Genomic DNA, 15,941 nt, shown 5'->3' with positions numbered 1-15,941 from the left:
TACCACTTTGTTTGTAACTCTGTATTGTCTGTATTGTGCTTGTGATATGTTGTAAAATGTTGTATGTCTGTTAATGTCTCCCTCCTTTTATCTTTAAAATAAAAAAAATACTAACTATGTCATTCTAATACTTTTGGAATGATTTCCTCCTTCTTAATTGTTCTTTCCTGACACTCTATTTTGATAATTTAATTCTACTTCAAATATAGCCTCAATACAAATGATAGCCATATTTTAGCTTCTATTATTAAAACAAATCACTAAGTACATTGAAGGCTGACATTAAACTTATTACTGGCAAGAAAACGGACACACAGACCAACGGGACAGAACGGGCAGCCCAGAAACAAGCAACGGCTCTGCAGCCACTGGTTTCCAAGAAATACGCCAAGAACACACTGTGCAGGAAGAGCAATGTCTTCAATAAATGGTGCCTGGAGAACCGAATACCCACACATATAGAACAAAATTAGAAGCCCGGTGTGGGGACGTAGGTCTGTAACCGCAGCACTCGGGAGGCTGAGGCAGGAAGACTGCTGTGAGTTTGGGGCCAGCCTGGATGACAAAGTGAGTTCAAGGCAAGCCTGGACTACATAGTGAAACCTTGTCTCAAAAAGACCAAACAAGAAGAATGAAGTTAGATACTCATCTCATACCATACACAAAAATGGGCTCAAAGTACATTCAAGATGTAAAACCTGAAACTATGAAATCACTAGAGAGAACACAGGGGAAAGACCCATGACCTTGGTCTAGGCAATGATTTTTTTTTTTTTGTACCAGGAATCAAACTCTCAGCCTCCCTCGTGCTTGCAGGTCAGGAACTGCGTCTCTGAGCTACCTCCCCATCCCTAGGCAGTGATTTTTTCTATACAACTGCAAAGGCAGAGCAACAAAAAGAAAAATGTAAACACATGGGAATGTGTCAAACTACAAATCTGTACAGCAAAGGAAACAACCAGCAGAATGGAGCACAACCCACAGAATGAGAATAATACATCTAATGAAATAATAATACATCTAATGAAAGGTTCATATCCATATTTGATTGTGAGAAAACAAATTACCAGATTTTTAAATAAGTTGGCAAAGAAAGAGAAAAACTCTGAATAGACATGTTTCAAAAGAAGACAAATTTTAAAAAAAGACAAATCGTCACTGAGTACAGGAAAAAGTGCTCAGTATCAGGGAAGTGGGAATTAAGCCACTATGAAATGGCAGCTCACATGGATCAATCATTATTGTCAAAAAAAGAAAGCTAGAGCTGGGAGATAGCTCAGTGGTGCAAGCGCCTGCCTGGCAAGCACAAGGTCCTGAGTTCGATCCCCAGTACCCAAAAAAAGAAAGCTAGCAAGTGTTGGTAAGAATGCTGAGAAAGGGGAACTCTGCACACTGCCAGTGGGAAAGAACATTATGTATCCACTGGGGAGCATGGTGTGCCCCAGGCAACCCACTTTGGGGATGTATCCAAGGGTGTGGAATCAGTAGGTTGGAGCGCTACCCCTACTTCCATGGTCTTTAGAGCATTATCCACAACACTCAGGGTCCACCAGCGGATAGAGGAATGAAGAAAATGTGGTGTATTCACACAGGAAGCCTTTATTTTATTTTATTTTATTTTATTTTATTTTATTTTATTTTAATTTTATTTTTGGTCTTTTTGAGACAGGGTCTCACTATGCAGTTCAGGCTAGCCTTGAGCTCACTTTGTAACCCAGGCTGGTCTCACACTTGCAACAATCCTCCTGCCTCAGCCTCCCGAGTGCTGGGATTACAGGGGTGCAGCACCACGCCCCGCCATGAGCTTTTAAAAAGAAAGAAATCCAGTCATCTGTGACATGGATGGATCTGGGGAGGTGTTATGTGAGGTGAAAATAATCCGAGCACAGAAACACGAGTACTGCATGATGTCACCTGTGAAACAACCCAGTCTGAAAAGCGACTTCACTTATTTGAGGTCCCTGAAGGGATCACATTCAGACAGACAGATAGACAGACAGACAGTAGCATGGTGGTTGCCAAGGCATAGGAAAAGAGGGAAAGGGAGGCAGGGAGCTGCTTGTTGGGTTCAGAGTTTCAATCTGAGGCGATGGAAACTTCTGGAGGTGGCGGGTGGATGGCTGCTCACCAAGGGAATGTTCTGAGGCCGCCACATTGTGCCTTTAGAAATGGCTGCAATGGTAAATTGTATATCATGTGTGCTTACCGCAATTTTCAAAATAGTTATTGATAGAAATGATCGAAGGATTGCCTGGCAAGCGCAAGGTCGTGAGTTTGGTTCCCGGTACCGGAGAAAAACCAAAAAAAAAAAAAGAAATGATCGAAGGAACAAGGCAGCTGGAGTAGCAGCTTCATCAGATGGGGAATTCTCCCGTCTGCACTCACTGTTAGGAATGCTGTGATGAGGGCAACCCTCGTTACCATGTTTTACGCCCCCTTGTGGGGTGCGGGCAGGAGGCTCTCAGCTCTGACTCTCCTACCTTCCCCAAGTCTTTCTATTATGACAGAACTTTCTGTATGATGGAAACTGCCTGATTGCCAGCTGTGGTGGATTGAAGGAATGAAACTAAAAATATGTAGCAGTTGGAAGAAAAAAAATAGGTATCTGTCTGCACCTTTTTTTTTTTTGCTATGCAGCTCAGGCTGGCCTTGAGCTCACTTTGTAGCCCAGGCTGGTCTCAAACTCACAACGATCCTCCTGCCTCAGCCTCCCGAGTGCTGGGTTTACAGGCATGCACCACCATGCCCGGCAACACCATTTTCTATTGGGATGAATCCTCCTTTGGCCAGAAGTCCTTTTTTTTCTTTTTCTTTTGGTTTCGGGAATCGAAATCGAATTCATGACCTCACACTTGCCAGGCAGGTGATGTGCTGCTGAGCTATATCCCCGGCCTTAGAAACCCTTTTGTTGATTGAAGAAGCAGACCTGCCGGTGACTTCATTCTTGGAAAGCCCTGGAACGTTCTCTGCTGATGGAGATGTGCTCTCTGCCCATTCTACACCTTAGAATCTTGAAATAGGATCTCAATATTATCTGACCTCAAGTCCTCAAAATAGCAGTCTCCACTACAAGACTGCTACGGTGCTGAAGTTAAAATCTGGTTAGTAACTCTTTTGTTTTGAAGGTAGAAGGAACACACCTTTTATCCCTGGTGTCCGGTACCTCTCTCTCGGGGCCCAAACTTCTACTGAGCATGGCATTAAATCCGTAGTTTACAAATCCGTCTAAGAACTCTGGGTCTGAATAGTTAACTTCCTGATCTGCAAGAAAAGATAATAGAGTCACATAAGTAAAGGCTAACTGGGACAACTCTACCCGGACTTTACTCTTTTTTACAACGAGGTGGTCGTTTTCTTGGGACTGACTCTTCCCCAGAGGAGAGGGTTAAAGGTGGGTCACAAGGCATTTACACAAAACAACGCAGGCTTAAACTGTTAGGGCTTCGGGGGAAGTCAGTCAATGGCCTCAGCGCCGTCCTGGTTGTCAACTGCTGCAGGAAAAGGTCCTAACAGAAAGACTGAGGGAAGGTGGGAGAATCAGCCCCGAAAGCTTCCCACCCACATCTCAGCGGGGGGATAAAATGCTGTCAACAGGACAAGCCCATCCCAGCAACCTTGACAGTGAACGAAGAGGGGAAAATTCCCCAGCCAAAGATAAAGCCTCTCAGGTGAGAATAAGAAACAGAATGGAATTATACAAGAGAAACAAAAGGAACCAATATAATTCAAAGGAAAAGAGTGCTCAAAGAGCACAGGAGTCAGAACGCCATTTCAACAGGTGCACAATTCACTGGGCGATGCGGAAAGTCACTTTATACCAACAAGTAGAAATCACAGCGGAGATTTAATAGTCATGACATCAAAGAAGCATCAACAGGAACTGCCACAGATAAACAGTAGTGGGGTAACTGAAGACCAGCTCTGACAGGGAGAAAGAAAGGCCCTGAATGGTATCATGAGTGGTGTCCTGGGTGGACATGTGTTGTACTTTGTCCTCTGGGAGTTCATATGTTTCCCTCAGTGCCTAAGGAGGGTTTTTGCAAAGCTGATACAAAATGCTGTAAATAAAGGAAGATCTGGTCAGAATGGAGTAATCCCTGTTTCCCAATTCCCGTTTCTTACGACTAAAGACGAAAGATGAAGAACGGAGGCCAACGGCCTAAGGGCCCCTGCAGGTCTGTGTGGCTCCCCGTGAATCTCAGGCCGGGGCAGCAGAGGCCGCCAGCTGGATCCCCTGATGGGCGCTGACCACGACAGGCTCCAAGACACTCTCAGGACCCTCCCTCATCCTGGAGCTAGACGAAGGGAGGCTTAGTGAGAGCCTTGGCACCTGCCCTGCCTGCCGCCCTCTGCCCCGGGGAAGCGAACAGCAGCACTCCTCCCTCCGGCCTGCGAGGTCAGGGGGCTGAGCAGCCCCGGGCTCCCCTGGTTCCTCCTGGTGGAGCTGGCAGGGGAGCAGGGAGCTGGTCCTCTGCAGCCTTGCCTGGCGGAAGCAGGGGCTGCCCTGTCTCCCCAGCAGGGTCACCGGCTGGCCAAGGCAGTGATTCTGGGCCCAGTGATGGGGGACCTGCCCTTCTTCCCCTCCGCCCATCCTAAGCAAGGCAAGGTACACGCAGGGGGTAGGCTGGGTGGACCCAGCAGGAAGCCACACACACACTCACCAGGTCCTTGGGTGGCATCTCAACAGGGGACTCCTTACTCAAAAGGAAGCTGACAGAGGATTGGGCCTCACACTATCCCCAAACCCCATCACCCAGGGGAAAGTCATTCGTCACAGCCAGAACCAGGAAGATCTCCGAGTGAAGCTGAAGAAACAACCCATAGAGGTGCCCCGGAGACCGAGCCGGAGGGTGGGGTATGTGGCTGGGGTGTTAACCCTTCCCGGCAAGGCTGATCTGAGAAATACAAACTCTACGTGTCGTTAGCGGTAACGCCCAACCTGCAGTCTCTCTATAGGGTGAAAGCATCCATCACATCAATGCTACAAACACACGGAAAAGAAGGAGAAGAAAATAGGACAGAAACAGAAGTTTAAAAAAATGGAAACCATAGAATTGAAAAGTACCATGATCTAAATGAACACGCTGGATATGTCACATCATAGCATAGCGGTGATAAATGATGGAATCAGTGAGTTTGAGGATAGATCAATAGGAATTACCCAAAAAAGACAAAATAAACTGGGAAAAAAGTGAAGAGGGTCTCAGGGAACCGCGGGACAGAAACAATGCTGAATTCGTGTGAGAGGGGTGTGGGGAGGGAGAGAGCAGGGCTGTGAGTACTCGAGGAAAATGCCAGAAAGCGCCCGGAATTTGGCGAAAGGCGGACAGCTACCCATCTGAGAAGCTGAGCAAACCCTTCCATAGAGGAAGCTGAAGAATCCATGTCAACCTGCATTATGATCGCACTTCTGAAGGTGAAGGCAAAGAGATGATTCCAAGTGCTGAGACAAAGGAACAATCAATAGCAAACTCCATGCACAGCAAAAATATCCTCCAGGAAGTACAGGAGCATAAGGAAACTCTCAGATGAAGGAAAAGTAAGATTTGTCCCTGGAAAACCCACCCTTAAAGAATGGTGAAAGTGTAATCCTGTCAACCTGGGAGGCTGAGGCAGGAGGATCACAAGTTCGAGCCCACCCTGGGCAATTTAGCCACTTAGCAAGACCCTGTTCTTAAATTACTTTAAAAAATAAAAAGGGTAGGGGATGCAACTCAGTGCAAAGGCCCTGGTTTCAATTCCCAGTATCAGGAAAAAAACCAAAGCCAAAAAAAGAGGAAGTTCTCTAAACAAAAAGGAAACAAGAGAAAAAGGCTTAGAATTTTAGAAAGCAAAAAGAACATCAAAATGGGCAAAAAAAAAAAAAAAAAAGCTGGGTGTGGTGGCACATGCCTGTAATTCCAGCACTCGGGAGGCTGAGGCAGGAGGATTGTTGTGAGTTCTAGACCAGCCTGGGCTACAAAGTGAGCTCAAGACCAGCCTGAACCGCATAGTGAGACCCTGTCTCAAAAAAAAGGGGCAAAAATAGGAATAAATATGATAGAATATCCGTCTCATAACATTCTTAATACTATCTGATGACTGAAGCAAATGCTAAAACACTGTCTGGTGTGTTGCCACGGTATATAAAGGAAAAACAAAGAAAATTATATTCTAACATGAGGGAGTTTAGTTTTTACCCTTTCCTTGAAGCAGCAAAATATCAACACAAGAAGAATGGTATATTCTGTCTGGATAATGTGATACCTAGAGCAAGCACTAATAAAACTATAAAAAACAATGTACAAGAAAAATTAACTCAATCAATGGAACTCTGAAATATGTTCAAGTAGTTATAGAAAGGGGAAAAAACAGAAAAATGAGAAGCACAAGAAACAAACAAGTAATAAAAAAACTCAGTTTAGCCCTAACATATTAAACAATCATAGTAAATGAAAATGCCCTAAATATACCGATGAAAGACCTAGATTTACCGATGAAAGACCTAGGCAGAGTGGATTAAAAACATAATCCAATTATATGCAACCTACAGGAAACTCAATTCAGTACAGTATAGTTAGATTGAAAGGAAAAGGATAGGAAAAGACATACCACAAAACTATTAATTAAAAAGTGGGAGTGGCTATATTAATATAAGATAAAACAGACTCCAGAATAAATAAAATTACTAGCAACAGAGTTTGGTGTTATATATATGTATATATTTGAGACAATCTCACTATGTAGTCCAGGTTGGCCCTGAAGTCACTATGGAGCCCAGACTGGCCTCAAACTCACAGCAATCCTCCTGCCTCAGCCTCCCCAGTGTGTTACAGGCATCCACCACCAAGCCCCACCAGATGATAAGAGGATCCGTCCATCAGGAAACCTAGTGGTCCTCCATATAAATAAACCAAATAACAGAACCCAAAATACAAGGGGCAAAGATTGCTAAAACTGGAAAGAAGAAGCAGATAATCCATACCCTGGATTATAAAATAAACCTCAAAAATGTAAGAATGGAGTCATACAGTACATTTTCTGACCATAGTAGTGTCAACCTGGATATCAGCAACAGGAAGACACAGAAAATTATCCAAACTCTTGGAAATTAAAAAATAAATTTTGAAGTAATCCAGAGATTAAAAGGAAATATAAAAATACTCAAAACTGAATGAAAATGAAAATTCAACACATCAAAACATGCAGGATACAATATTACAAAGATGTCAATTTTTCCCAAATCGATCTATACATTCAATGCAATTCCATTCAGAATACCAGTAGACTTTTTTCGGGGGGGGGGGCGTAGAAAACAAAATTTGTTTCTAGAAGTATACACACAAGCAAAAGATCTTATTGGGTTAATAATATCCCTTAGTTATTGCGAGCTGATCAGGTCTGCAATTTCCCGAATGAGTGTACAGCAAAGGCTAAATAAAAAGAGCTGGATGGAATGATTTCAGGGCTCCAGGAGGATCAAAGTCCTCTCACAGAATTTGAGATTCTCTCTGGGCTAAGACCAAGACCTTTTCTGGTGGCCCATATTTATTTGGTTATCAGAAGAAGGGAGGGGAATACTCAAGAAGAGCAGAATTACTCAAGGACTTCTCCAAGTAAGGTATCAAATTAATCCTTACTAAGAATTAAGTTAATCCTGAGGTTATAGTCTTTATCTAGTTGAGATGGATCCCGGTGTCCATTGGCTGTGATCTTGTTTTCTCCTTTGAGGCTTTCCAGTTTCATCAGCCATTACACGTTTTAGTAGGGATTAGTGACTCAGAGGTTCATTTACTATGAGTCCATCACCCACTTCCAGAGGAGTGGCCCAGGCTTTGGACAGATTCACAAGTAAACATAAAAAGCCAGTTGGTTAATTTAAGTCCTGCTCAGGGCTGCTTCACAGTGGTCTCCACCAAGATCTAGAATAACCAAAACTTTTTTTTTTGTCTTATTGAGACAGGGTCTCGCTATGCAGTTCAGGCTGGCCTTGAGCTCACTTTGTAGGCCAGGTTGAACTCAAACTTGCAACAATCCTCCTGCCTCAGCCTCCTGATAGCCACCATGCTTGGCTATCCAAAACATTTTCTAAAAGGCACCAGTGTTGAATTCAGAAGTAGAGCCCACAAAAGTGGTCTTTTTTTGGAAAAAATGGTTAAGGTTGGAAAGGGGGTTGTCTTAGTTACTTCCTCATTGCTGGGACAAAATATCCAACACCCACAAGTTAAAGGAGGAAAGGTTTATTTTTGCTCACAGTTTGTAGAGACTTTTAGTTGACAGTCGGTTGGCTCCAAGGCGGGGCAGCATGGCAGAGAGGCATGGCAGAGGAGAAACAGTGCATGGCAGGGCTGGCGGGAAGCAACAAGGCTTCCTTTCTCTTTCACTGTCTTTCCATTCAGGCTACACGCCTATTGGTTAGAGCCACCACACCCAGGGTGGATCTTCCCTCTTCACAAATCCATCATCCACAACCAGATCTATGCTAAAGCATTAGTCAATGGACTAATCTGATACCACACCCACATGATCCAGTCACTGGCAAAGGCTCCACCTATGAGCGCATGAAGCTTTGGGGGAGACATTTAGATATGCGCTCTAACAGGGGGAGGTATTGCAACAAATTGTGCTGGATCAACTGGATGCCCTCAAGGTAGAAGTGAAGATCAATCCCAACCCAAAATCAATCCCAATTTTGTGACCAATCATCATAAAATTAACTTGAAATGGATCATGATCCTAACATGAAGCCACACATTTTTAAATTTCTAAAAGAAAACAAAACAAAAGTTTTGTCAACTTGCGGTAGGCAAATCTTCTTTTAAAAAAAATGAACTGTACAAAAAAATGTGATAAGACGAGCATAATCGAAATTTAAAATTGTGGCCAGGTGCAGTGGAGCTTCTTATATCTCAGCCTATGCTCATGTCTTAAGAAGCCATCGGAAAAATCAGTCTTCCAAGGACAACCATTTAGAACTCAGAGGCCAGGTTATAACTTGAAAAATAGTTTTTTTAAAAGTTCTGGCAGTTTGTGAGAATTCAAGAAACTGTTCCCAAGCCAAAGATGAGGTTTTAAAAATCCTAACAGAAATGAAAAAGTTTTGGTTCTGAGCTGTTTGGGGGAGTCACAGGTTAAGTGCCCACGTGGTATGGGGTGCGATGGGGTTCACATGCCTGTATTCAGCTTCTTGTCCAAGGGTCACTTTACCCCTTCTTCATCTGGCATGTGACCTGGGAGGCAGCATTCTGTCATCAGCTCTGCCTTTCAGAGAATGTGAAACAGGACCAGCAAGAATTATAAAATATGCAATTACCAGAAATGTATCATCTAATTCAATCCTTTACAGATTAAGCAGTTTCTCAATTTGAGTGGCTTTTATATTGACATAAAATCTCTGGTGGTGGGGCTGGGGATTTAGCTCAGCGGCAAAGTGCCTGCCTGGCAAGTACAAGGTCATGAGTTCGATTCCTGGTACCGGAAGAAAAGACGACCAAAAAAAAAAAAAAAATTCTGGTGGGGACAAAAACAGAGTTCAGAAGCTGGGCACGGTGGCACACACCTGTAATCCCAGGCAAAAAAAAAAAAAAAAGAAAACAAAAGAAAAAAATGAGGAAACCACACCAGAGCTTTGAGAGGACATCCCGGAGGGGAAGGACCCTGCAAGGCTATAGGCAGGGAAGGGACACAGGTCCCACTTTTCAGCGCAGAACCTGCCTGGTGCCAGGCAGTGGAGGTGCACAGTAAACAGAAGGTCCCGCACCCCAATACAGACAGGCAAGTTTAAAATGTGCCGACTGATGCAAGAAAACAGTGGTTACACTGGTAGCCAAGAATTTACTATTTCTATTAACACGTTTTTAAAAAATGGCACAGACCCCATTCTGCAGCTCTCCATTTCTAGGAATCTATTCTTTGAGATGTGATTTTGAAAATACGGTAAATGATTAAACTTTAAAAAGGTATTACAGTAACAGGCATATCGCCACTAACCCTCCTCAAAATTCTCTCACTTTGAACACGCTTTATCACATCGTTCTTGCCACTTTCTGAAGCAGCTCTGGGAGTCCTCTATCCCGAGGGTCTTTACTTGCACTGTCATGCCTGCCTTGATGTCCCGAACTGATTCAAAACGGACCTCTCACGGTCATTTTGACTTTGGGGAAGAACCAGAAGTGGCGCAGTGCCTGATCTGGTGAGTGAGGTGGAGGAGGACACACCGCCATGTTTTTCCCAGCCTGCCTTGCAGTTGGATGGCGCATGGCGGCAGCAGTCGCCATGTTTTTCAACACACCTCAGAATGACACTCATGAAAGAAGACTTCCGGAACTGCTTCGCCGGGGGGGAATAATGGCATCCCATCCTGAACTGTCATAATTTTTTAAAAAAATGTAAATATTCACTGTATACTTTGATCACCTCTTGTATGTAAATATAGAATTATAAGTACTTTAAAATGTGTCCATATTTCCTTTCATGGTATGTTCTGTAGAGGAAGTTCACTGCATCAATTTGTAATTGTAAGACAACAGGAAGCAAGCTAGATGCTCATCAGTATGAGAATGGCTACATAAAATCTGAGTCATTCTCTGCAACTGCTAAAGATTGAGGCAGATTGGTATGTATTTGGCTAAAAATATTGCTATGATATAAAGCAAGTTGCACGTAGGGAGAAGCTGGGAAACAGGAAACATATATCTCAGCCTATCTCCTATCTTAAAAAGATGAGAAAGGGAGCATTTCTCTTACACCTATACAGGTATGTGTTCGAGTGCTAACCTCGATGGGTGATTTTCAGTTTTTGGTTTGTGTTTTTAAACATTCTTCATAAATGCTTGTAAGTCAATGATATCCTAAGCTATTACACACGTTTCCAGGGTAGAGACAGTGATTCTAGTCTTTTGATTCCAGGACCAACCACTGCCACAGCTGAGATTTCTCGATGACAGCCCTGGGCTGGGGTCAGGCCGTAAGTGGGAGCCCCAGCTCCACACTCACACTTGGCGTCTGTGACTGGCCAGGGCTCCGCCAGCCCAGCCCTGTGTCACTTGGAAGAGCAGCAGGAAGTGCTCACATCCCACACATCATCCCTGGGGGCCCTCCTGGTGATTTTTGCTTTGGTTTGTTCTTGTTTTCCTTTTTCTTTTTCTCTGTTGCCATCTGAGTGGTAAGAGGCTCAGAGCAGAATTAGGGTGTGGCCCAAGGCAAGGGCGGAGACAGCTCTCCAAGGGGCCATTGGGACTCACACTCTCTCAAGCGGGGCTCAAGGCAGGGCAGGGATCTGCAGAACTAGATCTGGTTTTTAATTTCTGTTCTTTATTATTCTCTTTATCTTTTTTCTTTCTTGTGGACTTATTTTGTTAAACTAGGTCTTCCTGTCTTAACACGGAGAAAAAAGTCCTACAAACATAACGAGTAGAAAAAGCAAGTTTCAGAAGGATGTAGAATGCAGATAAATCCATAACATCAGATTTTGTGCAGGGAAATCATGCAGAGGAAATGGAGAAGGTACACACCCATCATTGCAGGCAGCAGCTTGCCTGTGAGGTTGGAAGGGGGATCTGTATCGTTAAATTTTATTTCTCTGAAAAGCAGAAAGCTATCTAAAGCAAACATGCAAGCCATAGTTTAAAAAATGTTGATGTGTATGGTGGCGCACGCCTGTAATTCCAGCACTCAGGAGGCAGAGGCAGGAGGATCGCTGTGAGTTTGAGACCAGCCTGGGCTATACAGTGAATTCAAGGTTACCCGGGACCACGTGGTGAGAGCGTATCTCCAAAAAAAGAGTTACATTTAGGTGGTAAATGCATACACACTTGTTTTACTGTTTTGCTCATATACCTATATGTATATGAAGCATTTCAAGATTTTAAAATTATATCATTATAAAAAGTATTCTCTCACTTTTCCAAATATTAAGTTTATGGTGTATTTCCCTGCTAAGAACAGCTAGTAGAGGAAATGAAAATACTTACTTAAGGGAGAAAACGGCTTCCACTCGGTAAGCACCTCCTCCTCAGCGCTGTCCATTACTAGGAACGGCTTTGCTATTTCCTCCGGGGCTTGGACAACTTGGGACCAAGTTAATGCAGGTTCCTGGATTTTCTTGTGTGGGTTCCTCATATACTCGCGGTGAAAATACACAAAGAATAGAGCTGTCCAGATGCCAAATATCAAAGACCCATAGAATAAATATTGAATTATGTTACATCGCATGGTAAACCTAACTTTTTCAAAAGTCCGTTTTTCAATTTCCTAAATCAGAATGATTTAAGAGAAGCAGTATTAGATATTTCCATGATTTGTAGATCATCTGTTTGCCTTAAATTCTGTTCTAAATGTCTTAAAGACAGATCATTTTGATATCAGTCCTTATCACATACATAAAGTATATCTTTTTACTATCAGCAAAGCTCTCGAAACTGATACGTAAAAGAGGACATCCAGATAACACTATACAAAACATGCAGTGCCATTTAAAGGCCTCGGTCCCTATGCCCGAGTGCATAGCTTGAGGAGATAACATGAAGAAGGCTGAACTTATCCCTCATATATGCCCAGCCCATTCTGGAGACTTAGCTTAGACCTTCAAAAATCTGCTTTGAACATTTAGTGCTCTCTGTCCTTTTCCCCGCTGCTTCCAGAGAAACACTGGGTTGCCATGCTTCTGACCTTGAGCCGGGCGGGGGGACCACAAGCTTGCATACCCCACTGAGCTTTCTGGAACACCGAGACTGCTGCCCAGCACCTAGACCCAGGACTGCTCCGGGGCATCAAAGCACCCGCACAAGGACCTTGAGCCCACAAACTGGAGCACGCGTGCCTGGGCCTCCACGCCACACTGAACCTCCCCAAGTGGCCACCAGAGTAACAACTTGGGTCATTTCCTGGCAGACAAAGTGCATACCCCACGGATCTGCAGACTCAGCCTTTGCCAGCCATGCAGGGCCCCATCCTGAGGGGGCCTAAGGCGAGGGAGGGGCATCTAGGCTTGGGTTAGGGAGGCGTGATCCCAGGACACAAGATTTAACACCCGGCCAAGATCCTGGAAGCATGGTGACGGCTCATTGACCGAAGGGAAAACACTTTACAAGTGAAATAGTTGATTATTCACATAAAAAGTATCAAATGTATAAGAGAGGAAGATAATTTCTAATTTGGGGAAATGACATTAAAACAACCAAGGGCTGGGGATGTAGCTCAGTGGGCTTGTGTAGCTGGAGTCAAGCCATGGGTTTGATCCCCAGCACCTCAACCTCTAAAACAAACAAACAAATAAATAAACAAGTAAATGATGCTGTTCTAATTTATATTATCACCGTGTCTTCCTATGAAATGTCTAACTTTTGAGAGACTTCTGTGTTAACTTTCTCTAACCCCCCCCAAAAAAATAGAAACCAGTTAAAGGAAAAAATAGTTAAGAGGAGGCAATCATATCTAATATGCTAAGCATGCACTTGCATTTATATGTTAGGATTATTACATAAAACTAAATCCATATTCTTTCAAAGGATTCTAATGCATTAAGAAAACTTGGACGAAATTCTCTTCAGAGGCAAACATATAAATAACCCCTCTGTTTTTCTTGTTTTACTAGTTAATTGTTATCTACATAGTTCTTATATCACATTGTCTCGAAGCAGAGTTTGCCCTAGCTCTCTGGAATACATACCTCACCTCCTAACCCGGCCCTCACACTCCCACAAAACAGAAAATCCCTTGTACCGAGAGAGACAGGTAACAGGACTGTGAGTGGCTTTTGACTCTGTATCCTCAGAAAAAAACTATGTTCAGTTATTTTCTTCACTAAAACACACTGGGCTCACAGGGCACAAGAATGCAGGACTGAGGTGTAAGTCATGTTTTGATGGAGATTTGTGTGTACAGCAAATAAACAGCCGAGTGCAAAGACGCCTAGTGGAATCCTGTAAAAAGAAAAGGCAGCTAAAAATCATCAGCAGTGCCGGACGTGGTGGCACATGCCTGTAATCCCAGCACTCGGGAGGCTGAGGCAGGAGGATCATTGTGAGTTTGAGGCCAGCCTGGGCTATGGAGTGAGCTCAAGGTGAGTTGGAGCTGCATAGCAACACCCTGTGTCAAAAAAAAAAAAATCAGCAGCAACACACACACACACACACACACACACACACACAAACACACACACAAGAATGTACATGCCCAAACGCATAAATCTGTATTTACTGCCATTGAGTTTGCTTTAAAATCTGAAAGTCAGGGCAGTATGACCTTGCTTTAGAGAATGTTGTGAGTAATTTTTCTGTAAATAATCAGTATTTTTAAAACTTGTTTTTAGTTGGTGTGTGCAGTACATCATGTTTGTATCTCTTGCATGGAGGGGGTGCTTGTACATAACACATCTTAATTCCTTTATAATCCTCTTGCCTCCCTCCACCCCTTTGATCCCCTTCCCATTTAACAAAGATCTAACTGCTTGCTTCCTACTATCTATCTTTTATTTTGCTCTTTATTCATACTTTAGGTTTCTCATAGAAGAGAAACCACGCCATAGTTAAAGTTCTATGTTTGATTTATTTCATTTAACATTATGGTCTCAAGGTCCACCCACTAATAACCGGTATTTTTTTTTAATTTGTTTTTTTTTGAGACAAAGTCTCACTGTGTAGTTCAAGCTTGCCTTAGACTCACTACCTAGCTCAGGCTGACCTCCAAATCCTAGCAATCCTCCTGCCTCAGCCTCCCAAGTGTTGGGATTATAGGCATGTGCCACCACACCTGGCAATAATCAATATTTTTTAACCCTTTGCCTTCCCAGGACAATCTTAATGCTGTTCTCCGGACAGGATCTACCATCTTCTGTAACTCTAAAGGCTTTTTCCCCTATTGACTTTCTTTGAATCAGTGACACACCCACTTGGTATAAATTTGCATTAAGAGCACCAAGGACTACATGATGAAAACCAGCCTATTTTTCAAGAACAAAAGCCATTAAAAGGCCCAATCAGTCCCCAAAGGGAGTTGGGGCCACTCCCTCTTGAGAAATCAAAGTCTTCATCCTAATCCCCAGAGCTAGGATCCCCTTCAAAATCCAGCCATGTGTCACGCATCTCCCACTGACCCCAGGTGAAAGGGTTTCCCGGCATCTGCGCCCCCTGCTTCCTGGCACACCGGGCCCCTCCACCTACCGCCGAGATAGCTGTGTCCTCTGTTTGCCAGGCGGAGTGGTAGACAGAGTCAGGCGGGGTTTGTGTGGGTTGAAAGATGCAACGTTTATCTGGGTGCAGATTTTAGGGTGCTGGACTGTGCTGCTCAGTCTCCCCACATGGGCCTCACAAAGCCCAGTGACATCACACAGGGTGTCCCCAGCCCTCTGAGGCCCCTCTCTTGTAAACCCCAGCCAAAATCCAGAATCCAGGGGTCCCAGAGTTCTAAGGGGCTTCCCAGAACACCCCCAAATCCTTACTCCGCAGCTGAAGAGGTCGGCAAAGCCTTGGGACAGTTAAAGTCAGAATGCGGGGTAACTCCCTTCACAGGCTGGCTCTAATGTTGTAGCTGTTGTGAAATAAACTCAAGAAAAACAACCTTTCTGAACCCTGGAGAAACTTAACCTGACTTTATGTTGTTACTTAACATTTAGATGTTAGTACTCGAGTTTAGCTAATGGCTTCTGAAATTTCTCCCTCCATAGCTCTCAACTGATTTGATCTCCACTCTAAGGAGTTGACTCGGATTTACCTGGAACCAGACATCTGCTTCCGGGCTGTGGGAGGAAGCACAGCCTTCCCTGGGGAAGACAGGACGGGCATAACAACCTCTAAGCATGACTCTTGAATCTTCTTTCCACAGCCTGGATGGAAGGTGCATCTTCTCTACCCTTTAATGTTAATATTAACTCAACATTAATATTAAAAGGTAAGTTTGAGGCTGAGGTTGTCACTCAGTGGAAGAGAGCTTGCTTAGTATGTCCAAGGCCTTAGGTTCAATCC

At 43.8% G+C, this 15,941-nt stretch overlaps 1 protein-coding gene across 8 annotated transcripts in view; it reads right to left on the bottom strand.

Annotated features, from left to right (window-relative positions):
- The window catches only part of Galntl5 (polypeptide N-acetylgalactosaminyltransferase-like 5), a 30,157-nt gene extending 14,858 nt beyond the window's left edge, over nucleotides 1-15,299 (bottom strand). The window contains exons 1-4 of one of the 8 annotated variants that reach the window (XM_005404839.1): nucleotides 15,141-15,299; nucleotides 13,649-13,901; nucleotides 11,952-12,231; nucleotides 3,141-3,261 (exon numbers count right to left, since the gene is read on the bottom strand). In XM_005404839.1, the coding sequence (XP_005404896.1) occupies nucleotides 3,141-3,261; nucleotides 11,952-12,192 (362 nt within the window). In that variant the 5' untranslated portion in view covers nucleotides 12,193-12,231; nucleotides 13,649-13,901; nucleotides 15,141-15,299. The remainder of the gene's footprint in view (nucleotides 1-3,140; nucleotides 3,262-11,951; nucleotides 12,232-13,648; nucleotides 13,902-15,140) is intronic. The other 7 variants (XM_005404836.2, XM_005404837.2, XM_005404840.1 and 4 more) reach the window with 7 other exon arrangements.
- Nucleotides 15,300-15,941: the final 642 nt, after the last annotated feature.

The sequence above is a fragment of the Chinchilla lanigera genome, unplaced genomic scaffold (genome assembly GCF_000276665.1).
Source record: "Chinchilla lanigera isolate Chin_1 unplaced genomic scaffold, ChiLan1.0 scaffold00090, whole genome shotgun sequence".
NCBI classification, from domain to species: Eukaryota; Metazoa; Chordata; class Mammalia; order Rodentia; family Chinchillidae; genus Chinchilla; species Chinchilla lanigera.
This window is presented reverse-complemented; position numbering and strand designations above follow the sequence as displayed.